The sequence below is a fragment of the Toxotes jaculatrix genome, chromosome 2, assembly GCF_017976425.1.
Source record: "Toxotes jaculatrix isolate fToxJac2 chromosome 2, fToxJac2.pri, whole genome shotgun sequence".
NCBI lineage: Eukaryota > Metazoa > Chordata > Actinopteri > Toxotidae > Toxotes > Toxotes jaculatrix.
Genome location: NC_054395.1, coordinates 26897042 through 26915539, shown reverse-complemented (window position 1 = coordinate 26915539; position 18498 = coordinate 26897042). Strand labels below are relative to the sequence as shown.

Below are 18498 nucleotides of genomic sequence, written 5' to 3'. Positions count from 1 at the left end.
ATGAGTCTATGAAAGAGTCTACCATGTCCACACAAAAGAACAGACCAATCAGGACAGAATCCTGGGTACATTTGCAGAAAATTATAATTATAATACATTTAGGAACAGGGAGCAAATACAACCTTGTGGCCGCCGATGTTTGGTGGTAAGAATTTGAAATTCTCAGCACTGGTAGGGAGTTTGTAGCCTCCAGAAATCCAGAATCCAAAGAATGGCAGCGCATGAATTCTTTGAAGTGTGAGTTCCCTCCAAATGTTTAAATTGTGTTTTGGGAAAAGATCATATTTCAGCACAGTCCGGATGGAAGGCCTTTTTTCAGCAGAGTTGAAAGGAAGCTCCCCAAGTCTTCGTCCTGACAAAGAAAACCAGAATAAAAAGTTAAAAAATCAGAAAAGAATCAATATATATATTTGTGTTTTTTACTACAGCTTATCCTATAAATCATACTGTGACCCATAACATATGTCTAGCCACGATATTAAAGCGGCAAACCACTGACAATTACGTATTACAATGAATTAGAGCTGACACTATTATTTTTATAATCAAATAATATTTGATTTGAATAATTGATCAATCATCCATGGTGAAAATAAAGAAAAATGCTTGTTAACCTAGGTGACATCTTCACATTGTTTAACCCAAAGATATTCATTTTCCAGTGACATAAAAAAACAGAACAGAAGAAAATTATCACATCCGAGAAGCTGGAACCAAGGAATGTTTGGCATTTCTGCAAGAAAATGGCTTAAAAATATCCATTTTCCTTTGTAAAACACTGTGTGTACATTTTAATTTTTCAAAAGGGTCTATATATTTCATAAAACCCTCTTTTTTTTACAACCATAAATATAAGATAATGTTTTACATGTAGTAATCTTTTCATAGAATAACATATAATACAGTTTTACTTACAGAGAAACAGATTTTCTTAAAACTGTTGCCACTAGTGATACTTAAGTTCCTGTGGGGTCCCTGATTATATCGGGAAGTGATAATATCACAGATCTTCCCAACAAAAAACACATGTATATGGTTTTGGGTTAAAGATTAGTGGCAATAAAATCTGTAAGATGCTTCTGAGAGAACATGCGTGAGAACAGATATGATAAAGAGGCAGAAATACACATCCTATCATTTTTTTTCTTGCCCTTTGCACTCTGCACAGAACACGAGGCCACAGAAACCACTCTCCCTCCGCTACACAGCGACTGAGTTTCCCACCCTTCTGCTTTCCCCACCTTCTGTTTTCACTTCGCGCTCACCTTCATAGCCCCTACTTTCATACTGTCCACCCACACAAGTGTTTTCATATTCTGTGTGGCCAGGCCTCAACTCAACAACAAAAAAAACGTTTAGCAGACAGTGTGGTCAGAGTGCATTCCACCCAAAAAGACACACTCGCGTGCTTCAGCTGAAAGGATCTAGAACAGGATATATTATATTCAACCTCAGTCATTGTCCTTGCACTCATTGTGGCTAAGATGCATCACTCCTTCTCTCCTGTGTGTTTTATTTAAGGGTTATATCACCTGAGACAGTGAGACAGTAAATATCTGAAGTAAACTGAAGTCTAAGCAGCTTTGATGTTGAAGGCATTTGAAAAACCATTTAGTGAAGTTCAGTAAAGTTGACTCAAGCATAGACAGTCAAATGTTTTACCTGGTAGCTCCAGGAAAGCAGCAGGACCTTGGTGTTGGTGTCCTCAGCAGAGGAGGAGACTTTGATGACAATGGACTCCACCATGACGGTGCCGTCTGGGAGGTGCTGGATGGTGTAACCTTTCAACACGCTGAAGCATAGAAAAGCAAAAGCAAAGGTTACATGTCACAAAATACAGGAGACGTGAATAGTTTCTCAGAAATCTGATACCGATTTCAACTCACATAAAAATCATCTAACAATAAAGGAGAAAAGCTCCACGTACTGTATTCGCTCAAGTAATTCACACATATGCTTAAAGACAAAAGAGAATAAAACTGGGAGAAAAAAGCGTTTTTTTCCTGAATACAAGTGCAAACAAAAAATGTGGTTTACAGGAAGAAGGTAGGAAAAGTGGATGGTGCAGATGAATTACAAAATAATGCAGATGAGTTTTTAGATGCAGGAGGCCCAGTGACCCTCACCCTCCTGCGGTGATACTCTCACCTTTTGAGGTGTGTGTAGATCCTGTGGAGCGTGTCGGGGTCGCTGTGCGGGTCCTGGAGCTGCACGCGGCAGGTGAAGCGTAACTGATGTTCGTTGAGGCCCAGCTCCTTCAGGGCCTGCTCCGACGACACCAGCTTCAGACTCTGTGCTCGGAGGAAGAAAACAAGAGGGTGAATCAGCATGTGTCAATCACAATGACTCAGGGAAATACCACTATACTGCAGTCCAGAAAATATTAAATATTTAAAATATCAAAAAGGAGCGACACACTTCCTGGACTGGTATCTAGTTAAAAGTTCATAACTCACGTTTTCTTTCATGATCAGGGTGCCGTGCATGGTGCGAGGTTTTTTTGGGTCAGGCAGAGGCCCTTCAACACAAGAAGGGTTTATTACATAAATGTATGAATAAACAAGCAAATAAATACATTCATACGCACGTAGATTGTTAAAACTGGATACACCTGCACAATCTATTGCAATTCAACACAACAGCTCTGCCATAAATTCTACCTTTACAAAGTTTATAATGTTCCAGTTTTAGCAAAAACTCTCAGAGGCGTTAATTGATTTACATGTTTGTTACTGAGGTTGTAGTTAGTGGTGGTTTTGTACTGCGTTATATTGAGAGGTGTTTCCACTGTTGTGCCCACCCCGCTTAGAAACATGAGGGGTGAAAAATATTAGAAACACATTTCAAGGTACGACGCCACCCTCAATAATAAACATAAAATTAAATTAGTCAGTAGTGATCCACAACTGTCTTTTACTGTTAAATCTTTACATTTGTCATTATAACAACCAATCCGGGTCATGATATCATGGGACAGGATTAGTAGCCGTGTAAAGCATCGTGAACAAACACTTCAATCAAATCAACAAGTCAAAATGTCAAGTCAAAAAAAAGTTGAGAAACTGAAACTGCGTGGGTACAGTGTACCTTCTCCATTATTATCAGGAGTGCCAGTTTATGACTCCTTTGACCATAAACTGAACTAAAAAAAAACTCCCACAGTTTCTGAACTACCATTACACACCTCCGAGAGCCATCTCCCTCTTCAGCAGGTTGAGTGAGATGTCCACGGGCACACTGGGGTTTGTCGTCACAGTTGCCGTCTCTCCATTGGCCGGCATATAACAGTCTATGCCTGCCATTTAAAAAACATAAAGTATTAACACGACTGAAAATCCCCTCCCTCTGTACTGTGAGCCTACATATATACGACCGTAGATGATCATACAGCACAGATCGAGTGTGCAGGTCTGTCCGACAGATGGAGCCACACTTACTGAACTCCTGTTCAATCTTGCCCTTGAGGAACTCCATTTTCGCGGCCTCCCCATGTACCAGCAGCATGTTGCGAGGCTCTGCCATACGAATGAGCTGCATGATGCCTTTAGCATCCGCATGGGCGCTGAAGGACATGTACTCCACCTGTAGCTTCACATCCAGCTGTAACAGAAAGGATAAAAGTCTGTCTTGTTGTTCACACCGATCACGTTGACAATTTCACGAACTCAGAGAGACTTAGACACGCAAGAACACAACAAAGGGGAGGAGACCGTCAGGGGTTAAAGATCTATTTAAATTCTCTTTATTCTCATATAACTCCTGTGGTGAGAGTTATATGAGAAATATGCCTATTTGCTTCTGCGGCAGCATATTTCCCAAAATGCTGAACTATTCTTTTTTAAGCTTCTCAGCAGTAACAGTTAGAAATCACAAGGAAGAAGAGAAAAAAAGGGGATGACATGATGTAGCTGATGAGTTTCAGGCACAAATTATGTGCCTTTATGTGCCGTGCACAAAGAAATAATCCAAGCCATAAAATACAGTATGATCGTATGACTCACACGGATGCAGCAGAAAATAAAAACTTTATTTATAAAAAAATCTTACCGTTGCTCTCCCTTCCATCTCCAGCTTCCTCTGCCCATTTAAGATCTTATGACCGATTGTTCCTTGTACACAATATCCAGGCATGATTACCTAAGAAAAGCAGAACTAGTTGTACATCGAGTCTTGTTATTTTTAAAAACACCTCACATTCCCTTATGAGACTCACCATGTTCTTCTCATTGCCGGCCCATTTCTTGAAGATTTGCAAAGACTGACCAGCATGCAGCATACCTGGTGTGGCAAACACCACCTGAAAGCGTACATTTTTTTGTAGTTCACTGCAATTCGATTTTTTTTATGAGAAACCTTTTAAATATTTGCACATTTTGGAGGAGAAACAAAACTTACCATAGGTCCAGGATTATCAGCGTAGGAGCGATCAAAAGCCTTGATGTGCTTAAATTCAAACATGTTTCTCTGTACAAAGGTTTTTCGAATTTTCTGGTTTGTCCATGTTATGAAAAGCTTGTAGTAATGATTAGCTTTCTCCGTCAGCCCAGTGGAGAAGTAGATCGGGGCCTTTAGGTTCATCCTCTCCCTGCGCGATGAGAGGAGGTAATTAGAGTGTCTGTCCAATGACAAAGTTAACATACCACCATTATTATATCAAGCTTAATAAAAATGAATAGCTATTAGGGAACAGCTATTTTTTTCTGCACAATTTATGACCTTTGTGTATTGTAATAATGTGCAATTGCTCCCGATTGAAAGGACTTTTTATTTAATTGGAATGCCAACAATTACAAAGCAGAAAAATGGCCTTCATCTAATATCATTCATCCCGGCAGCAGACTGTGATTATCTCCACACATCATTGTCTGCTACTTCTAGCTTTGACAGAGGCTTGTTCACATTCACAAACCTATACTGGGCATTTAAGAAATCATTAAAAGCTTCTGTGGGATTTATTTTAAAATCGAAGAACAAACCTACCAAAATGTTTCCAACAGGATGCAGAGTTCTTGTGCTCTTCCAAGGGCAAAAACGGGGATGAGAACCTGAAAATATAACAAGAAAAGAAAAATCTTTCATTTTAAAAACCTTAATTTTATTTCCATGACCTTATATTTAAAAAAGAAACAAAAAATCTCCAGCCCAAAATACAGTGTTCAACTAATTAAGCTTCACCTTTCCTCCTCTTTCTATGGTTTCGTGGACCTTCTTCAAAAAGTCCCTCTCTCTGCATCTCTTCGAGTCACGGATGGTGGTGGCGTACGTAGACTCTGAGATGAGGATATCTGGCCGGCACTTATCGATCCACGCAGCACTACAAATATATAACATGAGGATGAATAGACTGTGTGGTATGTCACAAACATAAACTCCAGCGGATAATCGATAAATACAGTAAATGTCACTTACCCTAAATGCCTGTCAGGCGTCATGTTATAGTCTCCCTAAAAATGAACAGACAATATTCTGAGACTGTGGCTGTCGAATTCACTGACACAAGAACAGTGCAGACTTGTTTACACTCACAGTATAGACCACAGACTCTGATCCCACTTTGATGTGCACCATGGCGGCTCCCAGGACATGGCCTGCATAGTACGCCTTGATCTCCAGCTCATCATCCACCTGCCAGCAGCACAACAGAAACAGCTTGATTTACCATCAAAAGAGACGAGCAGCTGGTGCAGAAATGATTAACAGACAGATACGAGGGCGCGTCAAAAATGATATCAGCGCTGCACCTGGACAGTTTGGTGGAGGTTCAAAGGTACCACTTTCTTCATGCAGTCCTTGATCATTTGCGAGGTGAAGAAGTTGGTCTCTCCCTTTTTATCGACAGTGATCTTCCGGAAGTCTTCCAGTAAGATGGGACAGATAGCCTTGGTGGGATGGGTCATGTAGATGGGTCCATCGTAGCCCACCATCTCACTCATGTAAGGCAGAGCGCCACAGTGGTCCAAGTGGAAATGGCTGAGAAAGGAACAGGTGCAGCCAAGTAAAACCTCAGGATTGTTTAATGTTATAGATATGAATAAAACAGAAAAGAGGCATTACGATTAAACTGTTGTATTCAGACAACAAACCTGATGATCACACAGTCCAGAAAATCTGTCAGACGTCCATTCTGGGTTACATAAGAAAAATCAGGGAAACGTCTCTGGAACGACAACAGACTCGCGTTCAATTGGGATCAAACAGGAAATTACCATCTTCACAGGGTCAAAAACATGTGAGACACACAATATCAAATCAGGTTTTTAATAACAGGTTTTAAGTGCAGCGCAATCAAAATAAAATCTGCTTTTGTAGCAATACTGATTTCAAGTAGGGGCACAATTAATGATTATTTTTATTAGTTGTAATTTTCCAGAGCCCAAGATAAATCCAAAGATATTCAGTTTAACACTGACATAATGCACAAAATTCTCATATTTAAAAAAGCTACAACAGGAGATGAGTGGATGAGTGAGGGTTTATCATTCTGACTGACCAACAACCCTGTATTACAGCAACTACCTGGTGATGACACTGCAGGTTTTAAAAACAGGTGTAAAAACATTGTACTGTAGGAACCAGAAAGATGAGAGAAGTGTGGATGATTGTACAATTTGAATAATGAGTAATATTATATATACTATCACTAATTTGCAAGTCACAACATTCACATAAATCTGTAAGGTCTTAAAGAAGGTCTTTTAAACCTGTGTCATGCTTGAATTTTGTCTGTCACATGCCATTTCATTTTATATTCTTGTGTCAAATTTTAAACATGACAGGGTGGTCAGTGTACTTCAGTGGCCTCCCCGATCACCGGAGCTGAGACCAACAGAACGCCTCTGGGACGTGGTAGAACGGGAGGTTGTGCAGCAATGAATGTGCAGAGGACAAATCTGCAGAAACTACGTGACACGGACCAGAATCTCAAATGAATGTTCACAACATCGTGTGGAATCAGTGCCACAAAGAACTGAGGCTGTTTTGCAAGCAAATGGAGCAACTATCCAATGAAGTGCTCAGTGAATGTATGCGGGTTGTTTATCTTATCCGGTGGTTATGTTGCTTTTGTAAATAAGCTGCTTTACTCACGTCATCGTTGTATCCCATGTGCATACCACAGTCCAACATGATGTTTTTGCCTCCAATGGAGACAAGGATGCAGCTGCGGCCCACATCCTGTCCAGCACCTTGGAGAGGGAAAGTGAAGTTGTAAGAAAGCTTTAAAGAACACACAGTAACCGCCACTTATTTAGCGACAGCAGCTAACAAACAGCTGCTAAACAGCAAGGGACGTAGCTTGCTGTTTCGGGACCACCATAGCAGAAAATACCCAAATTAATACTTTTTAAAAAGCCAATACGTAACGTTAAAGTTATCTTGCTGAAGTAAAAATGTTGACGGAACTAGCTTAGCAGATGCTAGCTAGCCACTGCAATGGTATACTCACCCAGTGGCGTTACTTTTATCTCAGGCATGTTTTCTCGTCAGGGCACCCACTTTAAGGACATAACCCCAACGGCCCGGCTGCTCCAGATGAATAACTCTTTGTCTATAAAGAAATGTTTATTGTCTAACTTGTTGTGTACATGTGGGGCGTTTGTATGTCAAGCTACCCGCCACCAATAAAAAAAACTTCCGGTTAATGCATTCAAAATAAAACCCTTTTTGTAAACATTGACACTCAAGCATGGATGCAACTAATTATTTTCCTCATTAGTTTCTCCATAGACTTTTATCTTCTCCCGCTTTCGAATGCTATAGAACGGGTATAGAACCGTGGGGATGTCCTATGATTAAATTTATCTCACAGCAGACACTATACCGTGGTGAGCTGCAACTCCCAACGCCAACGCTTTTACTTTGAAGGCAAAGTGTGTCAATTTCCGGTGTTTTCCGGCCCGAGTCTGCGCAGTAGAGGCGGATTAGAGCAGGAATGACCTGTCGTTTAACGTAGCTCAAGAGAAATGCGGAGTTTTGCTTTCATTTTTAGGTCTTTTGGCAGGTAGTGTGCTCGGTCTTTGATTGTTTACACCAGAACTTATATCTGTAGCGACTTCCGGTTTGTTGGTGGCCTTCAGACACTCCGCTCATTCATTTATTGCCTGTTCGACAGCATTTCCTCATAGTGAACCATGGCTGATTCTGTGGCATCAGAGGACCAGAGATTCTGCTTACAGGAGGTTCTCGACACTTTCAAAATGTGTCTGTCGGAAAATAAAGAGGTGTACCTTCAACACTACGTCGCCGGGTGGCGTGGGCTTGTAAAGTAAGTGGGTCGGGGTCAGTTCTTTTGGCGTGTGTTGGATTTATGTGGTTAAATTCTCAGCCTGGACGGAGGGCGGAGTTGAGATTGTTCTTCAGTGGTGCAAAATCAAAAACAGATTAGTGGCTAATGAAATTATGAAGACAAGGGGGTGGGCTCTTGGTGCCCCTGGGGGTCTGCGATCCCTCAGCAATTGCCCACTTTTCCCTGCTGGTAATGCATCCTTGACTGTAACAGACTGCTAAATGACATAGAGGTGTTTAACAGACTGTTTTTGTGTATCACTTTAATAGGTTTCTGAACAGCTTAGGGAGTGTCTTTGGCTTCATTTCTAAGGATGCTGTCAACAAGATCCAGATCCTGGTTAACTACCTGAATGGCGAGAACGGGTCTCAGTACGTCACCGTCCAGTCGATGGTAAAATATGAGCTGGAGAATCAACTCGTGGACCTGACCAAGAGAGGCAGCCACCCAGAGTCAGGCTGCCGTACCCTGCTGAGGCTCCATCGTGCACTGAGGTGGCTGGAGCTTTTCCTGGAGCGCCTCCGCACCAGCACTGAGGACAGCAAGACATCTGTCATGTGTGCAGAGGCCTACAACGAGTCCCTCGCCCAGCACCACCCTTGGGTGGTCCGTAAGGCTGCAGGCATGGCGTTCTGTGTGCTCCCTGGGCGTCCTGCTTTCTTTGAAGTGATGAACGTAGGCCCCCAAGAGCAGGTCGTGGCCATGCTGGGAGAAGCCCTGCCTCTCATCTCTGAGGTGTACCAGATCACAGAGGAACTTTACGCTCAACATAACCTGCTTGACTTACCATAGGCAGCAAGAAGGGCTTGCCTCTTTATACATTACATCATCGAATGTCCATGTGTCCCTGCTGATGGGTTGTTGAGCGAGCTGCTGCTATTGTTTGGTGATTCAGAGGTTGTGTATTATCTGTACGGTGTTGGGCACAAATAATTAATCATAATTTCACAGACACTTGTCTGCACTGACTCCATTATCAGTTTTTAATATGAAACTACTGTTAATTATAATATTGCATGTTTCTCTTTACTCTGATGTGTAAATTATCTTTTCAATTCACTTTTTGCTTGTATATTAATGTGTTTGTAATTGAAATAGATGGAGGGAACGACAGTGGGACTCAGAAGTCTTTGCTCACTGCTAAAAGCTGTTTGTTTTCATTATTTATCCCCAAAAAATTTGGGGAGAAGTATTTTCTTCCAAGCGGAAACAGCAGGTTTCTGCTTTCCTGGTTCTCAGATGTAAGCTATACAATGTTTATAGCTGTACATTAGCTATACAGTGTTTATCGCTAATGCACAGGGTTTAATGGGTTACTCTTTTGAAGTGAAGGGTGTATTGTTTATGCTGTATATTATATATATCTTATATATATGAATTCAAACAGCTCATCTGTGTAACTTAATAAAAAATCCACTTGGTTGATGGTTTTAATTTGTTTGATGTTAGATTTATTTGACAATTGATTACTGATCTGCACATTCTGTCCACTGGCCTTTTACTTGAGTAAAGTAAATGAGGAGATAAGTTCATTTTGATATAGGTTTTTTCTTTTTACTGCACTTTATATGAAGTCATGGATCAATAAAAACTTTTGGTATATACTGATGCTAATGCTTTTGGCATTTTTCATTCCTTGTTGACCTCTATGAAAGACACGTGGCAGGTGAGGCTGAATCCAGAGCGTTTTTATAATCATACAGGACGATGTGGTGCTTCATCATTTACAGCCCATTTACAGTCCATACCAGGACGGTGTCTTTTTTGGATCTTCTGTCTTTGCTGGATGTCTGGACATATTCTGCATCTCTGGGGCAGTCCTATACAAGAATGTATAGTTTTGTATTGAATTACTGGAATTACTTTAGTTTTATTTTGTGTGTTTTACGTGCAAAAACAAAAGCTTATGAAGCATATTACAGCATTTTTGATAGATTTCTGTGACATTTGCTGAGAAAGTGAACTCACTGAGGGGGGGAAAAAAAAAATCTGATCAATTTAGCTGCAGTTGTGTGCTTTCAACACCAGGGAGCTCCCTGTCTCTGACTGCAGGCCGTCGTCATGGCAACCACACTTTCATGGTAACCAGTGACGCTGAAGAGGGGGACTGAAACTGGGTGGAAAGCGACTGGAAAGTAATGCGCACAAACGGTGTTTTAACCCGTAATGTAGGTACGGTAATAAACCTATATACTTGCAGGTTGTATGACAGCTTCTAAAACTGTCCTACCAGCTTGTCCTCAGGGACAATGGGGACCAATATTAACTCAGCTGTGACTTTCTTTACTCTTTTTTTGCGAAGGACTGAAAACAGGAAACACCTGGAAATCTTCACGCGCAGGCCATCGTGAACTCTAACGCAAGAGAGACCCCAAACAGGTTATCAATGCATTTAACAAGGCCAAAGTCCTCCAAAGGACGAAGCAGACCTGCTTTAAACAACGCAGACAGCATCCAGAGGACACCTGTGTCCCCAGAGACTCCCGTGCACAGCAGGCCGGACAGAAACCTCCGCTCCCAGTCCCAGCCCACCATGAGGCAGACCGGCCACCTGGGCCAGGATGAAGTTCTGCACCTGCTGCAACACGCTCCCGCTGCTCCGCTGCGGACCTTCAACAAGTACAAGGTCCTGCCGTCCATAGAGAGGAGGCGGTCAGCGGTGAGTCCAGGGAGAGGCCTGAACAAAAACATGTCCAAGCTCACCCTGTCTGATGATTCTATCCTGCAGCAAACTCAGAGGCATGAGGAGCCAGATCTCCCCACAGCACAGACCAGCAGCTCTGGAGGTGACAGGGGGGCTGATGGACCCCTCAGGATCCGGCCTAAGCCGCTACACCCAGGACCAGTAACAACCAGTGGCAGTTTGCTCTTGGCTATCCGAGCACCGTGTGGCAGGAGGTTCGAGCAGCACTTTGAGCCCACAGACACTCTGCTGATGGTGAGAGCCAGTGCAGAGGCCAGGTATGGAGCCACGTATGGAGAGGCCTCCATTGAGACTATGGATGTGCCTCGTAGGACCTTCACAGATATGGATATGACTTTGGCCCAGTGTGGCATCTTGAACAGATCAGTGCTGTGCATTTCTCAGAATAATGGCAGTGAGGTGGAACAGGACTTTTAAAGTTTTGTTTTGCAGTTGAAATGTGGCTCTGTGGTGGTATTTAATATCACCCTGCACTCAGAAATGTGCTTTGCTCATCGTTATTTGGATGTTTGACCTCTGATCGGACTTTTCTTTCACGCAGCAGACATCTTGTTTCCAGTAGTTAAACTTTTACAACAAAAAATATTAGCTTATTCATAAATTCTGGATTTCTCATTGAGAGGGAAGGAGTCCTGAATGATTACGAATGTTTTTGGATTTTGTTCACACATGATAACACACGTGCACATGATTTAAAGAAAATGTTTTTTTGGGACTTCAGGTGGTTCCATTAGTAGAAGTGTTTAATAATTTTTATTCATTAATCTTTTGTGGATAAATCAAATGTCATATCTTAAATCATGTCTGTAGGGGATTTGTAAGTATACACAAGTTTGTAACTAAATCTAATTCAGTAAAGTGCATTCTAGTTTTTTTCATAACTTGTTTCGCTATCGCACAGAATACTTCAAGCTACTTCAAATGTTTCCTGTTTGCCTGTATCTAACCACAACAGCCGATGTTTTGTTTCTACAGAATAGTTTGACCATAATAGCTGGAAAATACCAAATTAAGGCCTTTGATGTGTTTTCGGATATTGATTTAGAGAAGAGAATCTGGTTTCACTGTGTGATGGTTGCAGTGGTACTGACAATCAATACCAAAGCACAGTCAGAGTCTTTGTAATATCAACAGGGTTTTCTCTGAGTTTGTTTGTTGCCATTTTCCGTATATTTTCTTTATGGCTGATGTTCTTATATGCCAAACTCTCTTTCATGCGCAGGCACTAGATTAATATATGAGGAATGATTACACTTAAGTTTTATATTACAGCTACTACCCTGCTTTCTAAGTGTGTAAACACCAATTCATAAAGTTTGCATGTGTTGAATCATTAGTTTAGACAAGAGGCGTCGTGCAGTTCAAAAAGAAGAAAAATTAACGTCCACTAAATTTAAACAATACATATTTTTCATGTGTGAGTGAATAAAACTGATGATAGATGAATTTCAGAACAAAGCCATTGTTAATACAACGACCCTCACTCTGAGCAGGTACTCTGTCTGTATTTTTATAAACCTGTGTAAATGTCTTTAGACATAAACTCATGATGACGACTCCTCACTCTGGAAAATTTATTAAAACAAACAAACAAAAATCACACTGTAAAGTGCACAGAGAATCAGGAGTTTACAGGTTTCTTATCTTTTGAACATTCTGTATATTATTTGAAGAAATATATTTTCATTTTAAGCAACCGATTCATTCTTTTAGATACATCCAATATAACGGTCTTACTTAATAAGGTGCTAAAACCTGTCCTTTGACAGGACAAAGCTGTCATACAATAACAGCATTTCAACAGCAATAAACTGTCTGAACAGGTTTTACACTTTCTCTTTTTTTTTCTGTCATCTACACAAAAACTGCTATAACAACCAAATTAAGTTCAGCGGATTAATCAGCAACCACTTGATGAAACAGGCATTTTAAACCTTAAAATGCTTCAAGTCACTCAAGGATATTTTACGTTCAGCCTTGATCAAGCCACACAAACACCTACAGATGAGGCATTCTTATATCCCACCGATTCTAAATTAATAATTCACTTCAAATAATAAAACAGCACAGCAAACCATCAACTACAGTATTATCTCCACCCTTCTTAAATGCTGTTTTAACATCCAGTGGTTTGCTTATAGTCTCTGGGAGACAAAGCTTAAAGGCTTAAGGTGACTTCAGTGATCAATCAAAGTCGGACATATCAAATGAAATCTAAGAGAAAACTTTGGCACACTAGTTTTGCATAATCGGCATTAACATGCTTCTCTCTCCTGTAAACAATGAAATGCAAACAATAAACCCTTGAAAGAACTCGAGTCACGTTTGAGGTAACACGTCTAACTGCTTCAGTATTGCGTAGTGCACGTTCAGAGCAGAGCGTTCAGCTCAACAGGAGTTCCATTTCTTCAAGATTGCCAGTGTCGAGTTTTGTGATTTTCCTGTCTGTGGAAGAAAGACAGAAGATTTAATACAAGTCAGGATCCTTGTATTTGCTCTCTGACGTGATCAAGCTCAAAGAAATGGGAAACATACTGAAATGCATCTCAATTTGGTTGATAATATTCATGCTCTGTTTGCTGTCAACCATGTTGACAGCAAATCCTCTTCTGCCAAAGCGTCCCGTGCGGCCAATCCGGTGAAGGTAGGTCTCATTGTCTGCGTTCCCGTCCATGTCCACAGGGAGGTCAAAGTTCACCACAAGTGACACCTGCTCGACATCAATACCTGCCACATGGCCACAAGAATGTGTTTGAGATATTTATTTTTATCTCCCAACATAAAAATGAGGTTTCAGTTTTAAAATCTGGCTCTTGTCAGTCTTTATCTCCCTCACCTCTGGAGCACACGTTGGTGGTCACGAGCACCTTCTCCTTTCCGTTCCTGAAGCGTTCGATGACAGAAGCTCTTTGCTCCACGGTCATTTCCCCGCTCAGCAGCGCCACCTGGTGGCCCTCTTTGGTCAGGTGCGCAGTCAGCCAAGCGGCCATCTTACGAGTCTGGGAACAAAGAAATCTAAAGTATGTACTAACAATACAGACTGAAGTATGCATGAGGTGTGACCGTGCCACACATCTGTCAATTAAGCAAAATTAAAGAACACATTTGGCGTTAACATGCTATCTGTGTCTGGGTAAGGAAAAAGGCAAGTTAATGCCAATGCAGTCAGAACACACTAAGCAGCTGGGTGAGGCTGTCCTTCAGCACAGCAATGCTTCGGGCTACGACAAAAATCAGCATGCTAACACACAGATATTTCCGGCGTTCAGCATTGTGGTTTAGCATGTTAATGAGCTGCAACAATTAGGCCATTAATCAAGTGAATTGGCAACTACTGTTTTGATCTATTTAGATTTTTTTTAATGCAAAATGCCAAAAATTCACTGGTTCCTGCTTCTCAAATGTGTGAATATGCAGCTTGCTGCTGGTATATATCATTTTAAACTGAATATTTTGGGGTTTTTGGTTGGATCGGACAAAACAACATTATTTTTGACTCTGGGAAATCATAGTGGCCTGTTTTCACTATTTTGTTACATTTTGTAGACAATATGAACAATTAATCAACTAATTGAAAAAAAAATCATAAGATTAATCGATTGTGAGTGTGCTAATTTTGCTAATTAGCGCAAAACATAAAGTACAGCTCAGGCTGATGAGTGTTTTTTATTGAAAGCTGATCACAGGGAAGACAAAATTTAGAAAGCGAGAACACAAATTAATATCAGGTGTAAATTCAAAGGCCCACGTAATGAATCCACAGGCATAAATGGGGTCCGAGAGTGAAGGAGAATTTTTTAATTCTGAATCATAATGAACTGTGCTCTCTGGAAGATTAAAACAGCAGACTTACATGGCAGAAGATCATAGCCTGTGCAATGGTAAGGCTTCCGTACAGATTGCAGAGTGCTGTGAACTTGTCCTCCTTCTCGTTGCAGACCACATAGAACTGCTTGATGGTGTCCAGTGTCTCCTCTTCGCGCTTCAGCCTGATGATATTTGGGTCTGGAACCACCTGCTCTGCAAACCTCCACACAGAGTCCTCAAAAGTTGCAGAGAAAAGGAGCATCTGGCAGTCCTTTGTCAGCAGTCTGCATTGGTAACGAGAAAGGGGAAAATAGAAGTTTGCTGAATAACATGACAGAGGACTCAGCATCTTTTATTAATATCAACCGGCACCTGTAGAAAAACCTACAAGGAGCCCACCTATGGATTCGAATGCTCTGGTCCCGATGACCCTGTGTGGCGATCATCACATCTGCCTCGTCCAACACAAACATAGTGATCTTCTTGGGGTCAATGAGCTTGTACTTGGTGCACCAGTCGAGGACTGTGCCTGGTGTTCCAATGACAATCTGCTCCTGCAGCCTGATGCCCCGCTCCACTGAGCAGAACACCGAAATTCATGTAGTGATTAAAAAGCACTGGCTGCCTAATGACTTGAAATGCCATTTTACCACTGATTGCATCAAGAAGTATTTAGAATTATGGTCACGTTCTTACTTCTGTTGCCTCGAATGGCGTACGCCAGTTTCACATCTGGACAAAATTTCCCCATTTGCTCGATGACTTGGCCGATCTGCAGAGCGAGCTCATACGTTGGCGAGATGCACAGACACTGAAAAATCCAAACAGTTTTTTGTGGCGGGTACATTTCAGGGACTTAGGCTGCATGCGGACACTGGCTGGCTACATGTTATGCTTACCTGAGTCCACTTATTGGCGGGGTTTACATGGCTGAGCATGGCCAGAGAAAAAGCAGCGGTTTTACCTGTGCCAGACTGCGACTGGGCGATCAGATTCTGAGGTCTGCAAAAAAAAAAAAAAAGAAGAGACACTTCAAGAAATCACTAAATCACAGAATTTTAACTGCTGTTATCAGTTTCCATTTTAGAGCTGCGAAACAAGCTGACTGACAAAAAAAATTCAGCTATTTTGATTTTGATTTATCAATTAATTCATTTTTCATGCAAAAATTGCACAGTCCATTAAGTTATTGATGAACTGATTACTTGTCTCGGTACTACTTCAAAAGAGTGAAAATGAACTCACGGTTGTGCCAGCATCATGGGCAAAGCGTTCTCCTGGATTCTGGATGGTCTGTTGAAACCCATGCTGTACACACCCTTCAGCAGCTCAGGCTTCCTATTGAACATCAAGTCAAAATAGCAGGAATACTAGTTGAGGAAAAAAAATGTATATACAGTTGTATGCAATGTTTGGGCATCTGTTGGGCAAATTACACATTCTGCTGATTTCTGAAATGAAAATAAACAAATACAACTCAGCAAAAAAAAAGAGCACAGCCTCAGTATTGATTTAGGATGTGCACTTTTTTGCTGAGTTGCATTTGTACAATAAAAGCCTACCCAAAAATATGGCTTTTATCATTCTCTTTAGGTTTATCCTGCTAAATGTCCATGTATATTTCAGACCATATCCTGTAATTTCCAGGTGGTTAACATGCTACTTGGAATGGTGGGTTATTTCACCAAGAAGCATAGTGAATATTTAATTCCCCACCTTCCCCCTGTAATGTTAATCCCTCCTGTATGGGGCTTTAGTAGTGTGCACATGCCACTATCATTGTTTGACCCTACTTTTTTTTTTCTTGAAATAAAAAAGCAACATTCAAATCTTTTAATTTTGGTTTACTGAAAGAATTGCATTTACTTCTGTTCATTAAAAAAAAAAATCATCAGACACACCTGTTTACACTCAGCTGGGAGTTTATGAGGTACATCTAGCTAAAACTAATGCAGTCTTATACAACAGTCCTGCAATAAAACCCTACCAGAATGTGTTATTTTTTAAAACACAAATTAGACATTAGTTTTAGCTAGGTGTACCTATTGAACTGGCCAGTGAGAGTATGTGATCATCTTTTTGAGAGCCACATCACTATCACAGGTTTTCCTTGCAGACTCACAATCTAAGCTCCTCAAACGTCTTCACGGAGTACAGAGGTGAGGTGGGGTCCCTCTGCAGGACCTCCACCTGGTTTCTGTTCCGCACCAGCGACCGGCGGATCAGTTTATTCAACAGGGACTGCTCAGCCAGGTCCACCTTGTCCACATCTCTTCTCCAGTCTCCATTTCCAGTCTTCTCCGGCACAATGTTTCCTGCGCAGGTGGAGAAAGGGCACCCCCCCCCCGAAACCCGCCAAACGCGACCATTAGTCAGCGATAAAAACAGTTAGCGGAGATTTAATAAGAGAAAACGATCAATGAAGTTACCGTTTATGTCTCCTCTCAAGTTAAATGGACCACGAACTCGATCCGCGTTCTTTGAAAAGTCACCCTGGTTAGACAAAATACAGTTTATCATACTGTTAGCTTAAAAAAAACAAAATTATGCAACAAACTGCGTGTGTAAGCAAAGCAGCGAGGCTGCAGATTAAGCTAGCCCGCTAACGGACGATGAGCGAGTTAGTTAGCCGGTGTTTGACGTTGCTTTTGGGACTGTTGGTCACCTGTAACACTTACCTGTAATGATGGAGTTGTAGCCTCTTGAACATCGACAGCCAACGCCCACGAGTCCTTGGACATTTTCACACATCAACTGTATTTTTTTTTCTTCGACACAAACAACAGTTTTCATCAAAAGTTTGATGTCAGCGTGAAAGTGAAGTGACGACGTGCCGTTGTCCGGAGCTGAACCAACCGCAACCCGCTGGACCGCACCACCGATGCTGCCTTCACACGCGTCGGAAAGATCGATATTTTAAGACCCGAGCCAACACACGCAGCCATTCAAACTGATAAATTCATTACAAATGGAAACCTGCTTGTAATTTCACGGCATCAGCTAATGTTGACTACAATTCAGTGCCCTATCATGAGGTGAAAGTTGTATGAGAAAGCTAATTTTATCCTCTGTTGACTGAACTTGTTGTTATTAGGTTTATGTTTTTTCTCTCTCCGTATGATGGTAGTTGTCAGATATTTTTCTAATTAGGTGGTCACCTTTATGCAACACTTGGTAGAAGAATCAAAACTAAACAAAACAAAACACTGCATCAGTGCAGGTATCAGATTTAACATTTACGAAGTTTGTGGGGACTACCTGAAGGCACCGTACTGTGTTTGTGGAGTGAACCTGCTGACACACCCATCACAGACGATCTGCTCTGAACTACATAGTAAGAGCTTTTAATGGAAATAACACTAATCTATTTTTTATATAAATCCAGTAAAAATAATTGCAGCAATATTGCACATGGTATGTTTTTCTTTACATTTGCTTTGTATTACATAAATCTTTTATTGCATAAAAAAGAGCTGAAGTATTTTCAAGATCAACTGCATGTTAAAGTTTATTTGTAGGCCTATATTCATTTTGTCGTGTAAAGTCCATGTTAAATAAGTTGATTAATCAAGTTAGAAATAAAAGTTGCACATTAATTTCCTGTCCATTGACAAATTGACAAAACTAACTGAACTATTTCCAGTTTATCAAATGTGAGGATTAGCTATTTTTTTTTGTTGGCTCATGTGATTGTAAACTGAAT

The 18498-nt window shown here is 41.1% G+C and overlaps 4 protein-coding genes across 5 annotated transcripts; 2 read left to right on the top strand and 2 right to left on the bottom strand.

Annotated features, from left to right (window-relative positions):
• Positions 1–59: 59 nt before the first annotated feature.
• ints11 (integrator complex subunit 11) lies at positions 60–7608 on the bottom strand. Its single transcript, XM_041065536.1, has 17 exons — positions 7445–7608; positions 7087–7184; positions 6084–6157; positions 5742–5970; positions 5527–5625; positions 5410–5444; positions 5176–5314; positions 4981–5045; positions 4396–4585; positions 4214–4297; positions 4048–4137; positions 3438–3600; positions 3185–3295; positions 2457–2518; positions 2149–2291; positions 1663–1792; positions 60–352 (listed from the first exon to the last, which is right to left on the bottom strand). Exons 1-17 carry the CDS (start codon positions 7470–7472, stop codon positions 287–289), a joined length of 1806 nt encoding a protein of 601 aa, XP_040921470.1. The 5' UTR covers positions 7473–7608; the 3' UTR covers positions 60–286.
• Positions 7609–7902: 294 nt separating this feature from the next.
• On the top strand, positions 7903–9893 carry LOC121194171 (ceramide-1-phosphate transfer protein). 2 transcript variants are annotated; one of them, XM_041056840.1, is made up of 3 exons: positions 7903–7999; positions 8111–8263; positions 8554–9893. In XM_041056840.1, exons 2-3 carry the CDS (start codon positions 8130–8132, stop codon positions 9074–9076), a joined length of 657 nt encoding a protein of 218 aa, XP_040912774.1. In that variant the 5' UTR covers positions 7903–7999; positions 8111–8129; the 3' UTR covers positions 9077–9893. The 2 variants fall into 2 exon arrangements, with proteins under 2 accessions (XP_040912774.1, XP_040912765.1); XM_041056831.1 differs by having other exon boundaries at positions 7920–8263.
• A 768-nt stretch (positions 9894–10661) lies between these two features.
• Positions 10662–11405, top strand: ubxn10 (UBX domain protein 10). Its single transcript, XM_041052572.1, has one exon. The coding sequence runs from the start codon at positions 10671–10673 to the stop codon at positions 11403–11405; it is 735 nt and encodes a 244-aa protein (XP_040908506.1). The 5' UTR covers positions 10662–10670.
• A 1889-nt stretch (positions 11406–13294) lies between these two features.
• zgc:193690 (ATP-dependent RNA helicase DDX19A) lies at positions 13295–17605 on the bottom strand. The gene is made up of 11 exons (XM_041055464.1): positions 17474–17605; positions 17225–17288; positions 16918–17110; positions 16041–16133; positions 15695–15797; positions 15492–15606; positions 15195–15372; positions 14842–15079; positions 13825–13987; positions 13524–13715; positions 13295–13433 (listed from the first exon to the last, which is right to left on the bottom strand). The coding sequence occupies exons 1-11, from the start codon at positions 17534–17536 to the stop codon at positions 13372–13374; spliced, it is 1464 nt and encodes a 487-aa protein (XP_040911398.1). The 5' UTR covers positions 17537–17605; the 3' UTR covers positions 13295–13371.
• Positions 17606–18498: the final 893 nt, after the last annotated feature.

Bases quoted from the DNA above. Each gene is read 5' to 3' on its own strand.
- ints11 (XM_041065536.1), bottom strand. From the start codon at position 7,472: ATGCCTGAGATAAAAGTAACGCCACTGG. The intron at 5,626-5,741 runs GTGCAGCGCTGA...TGCTGCTGGCAG, and splicing joins ACCTCCACCAAACTGTCCAG to GTGGATGATGAGCTGGAGAT. The intron at 3,601-4,047 runs GTAAGATTTTTT...TTTCTGTTACAG, and splicing joins AGATGGAAGGGAGAGCAACG to CTGGATGTGAAGCTACAGGT.
- LOC121194171 (XM_041056840.1), top strand. From the start codon at position 8,130: ATGGCTGATTCTGTGGCATCAGAGGACCAGAGATTCTGCTTACAGGAG. The intron at 8,264-8,553 runs GTAAGTGGGTCG...TCACTTTAATAG, and splicing joins GGGTGGCGTGGGCTTGTAAA to GTTTCTGAACAGCTTAGGGA.
- ubxn10 (XM_041052572.1), top strand. From the start codon at position 10,671: ATGCATTTAACAAGGCCAAAGTCCTCCAAAGGACGAAGCAGACCTGCT.
- zgc:193690 (XM_041055464.1), bottom strand. From the start codon at position 17,536: ATGTCCAAGGACTCGTGGGCGTTGGCTGTCGATGTTCAAGAGGCTACA. The intron at 17,111-17,224 runs GTAACTTCATTG...CCACCTGCGCAG, and splicing joins CTTGAGAGGAGACATAAACG to GAAACATTGTGCCGGAGAAG. The intron at 13,434-13,523 runs GTATGTTTCCCA...TTTCTTCCACAG, and splicing joins CCAAATTGAGATGCATTTCA to ACAGGAAAATCACAAAACTC.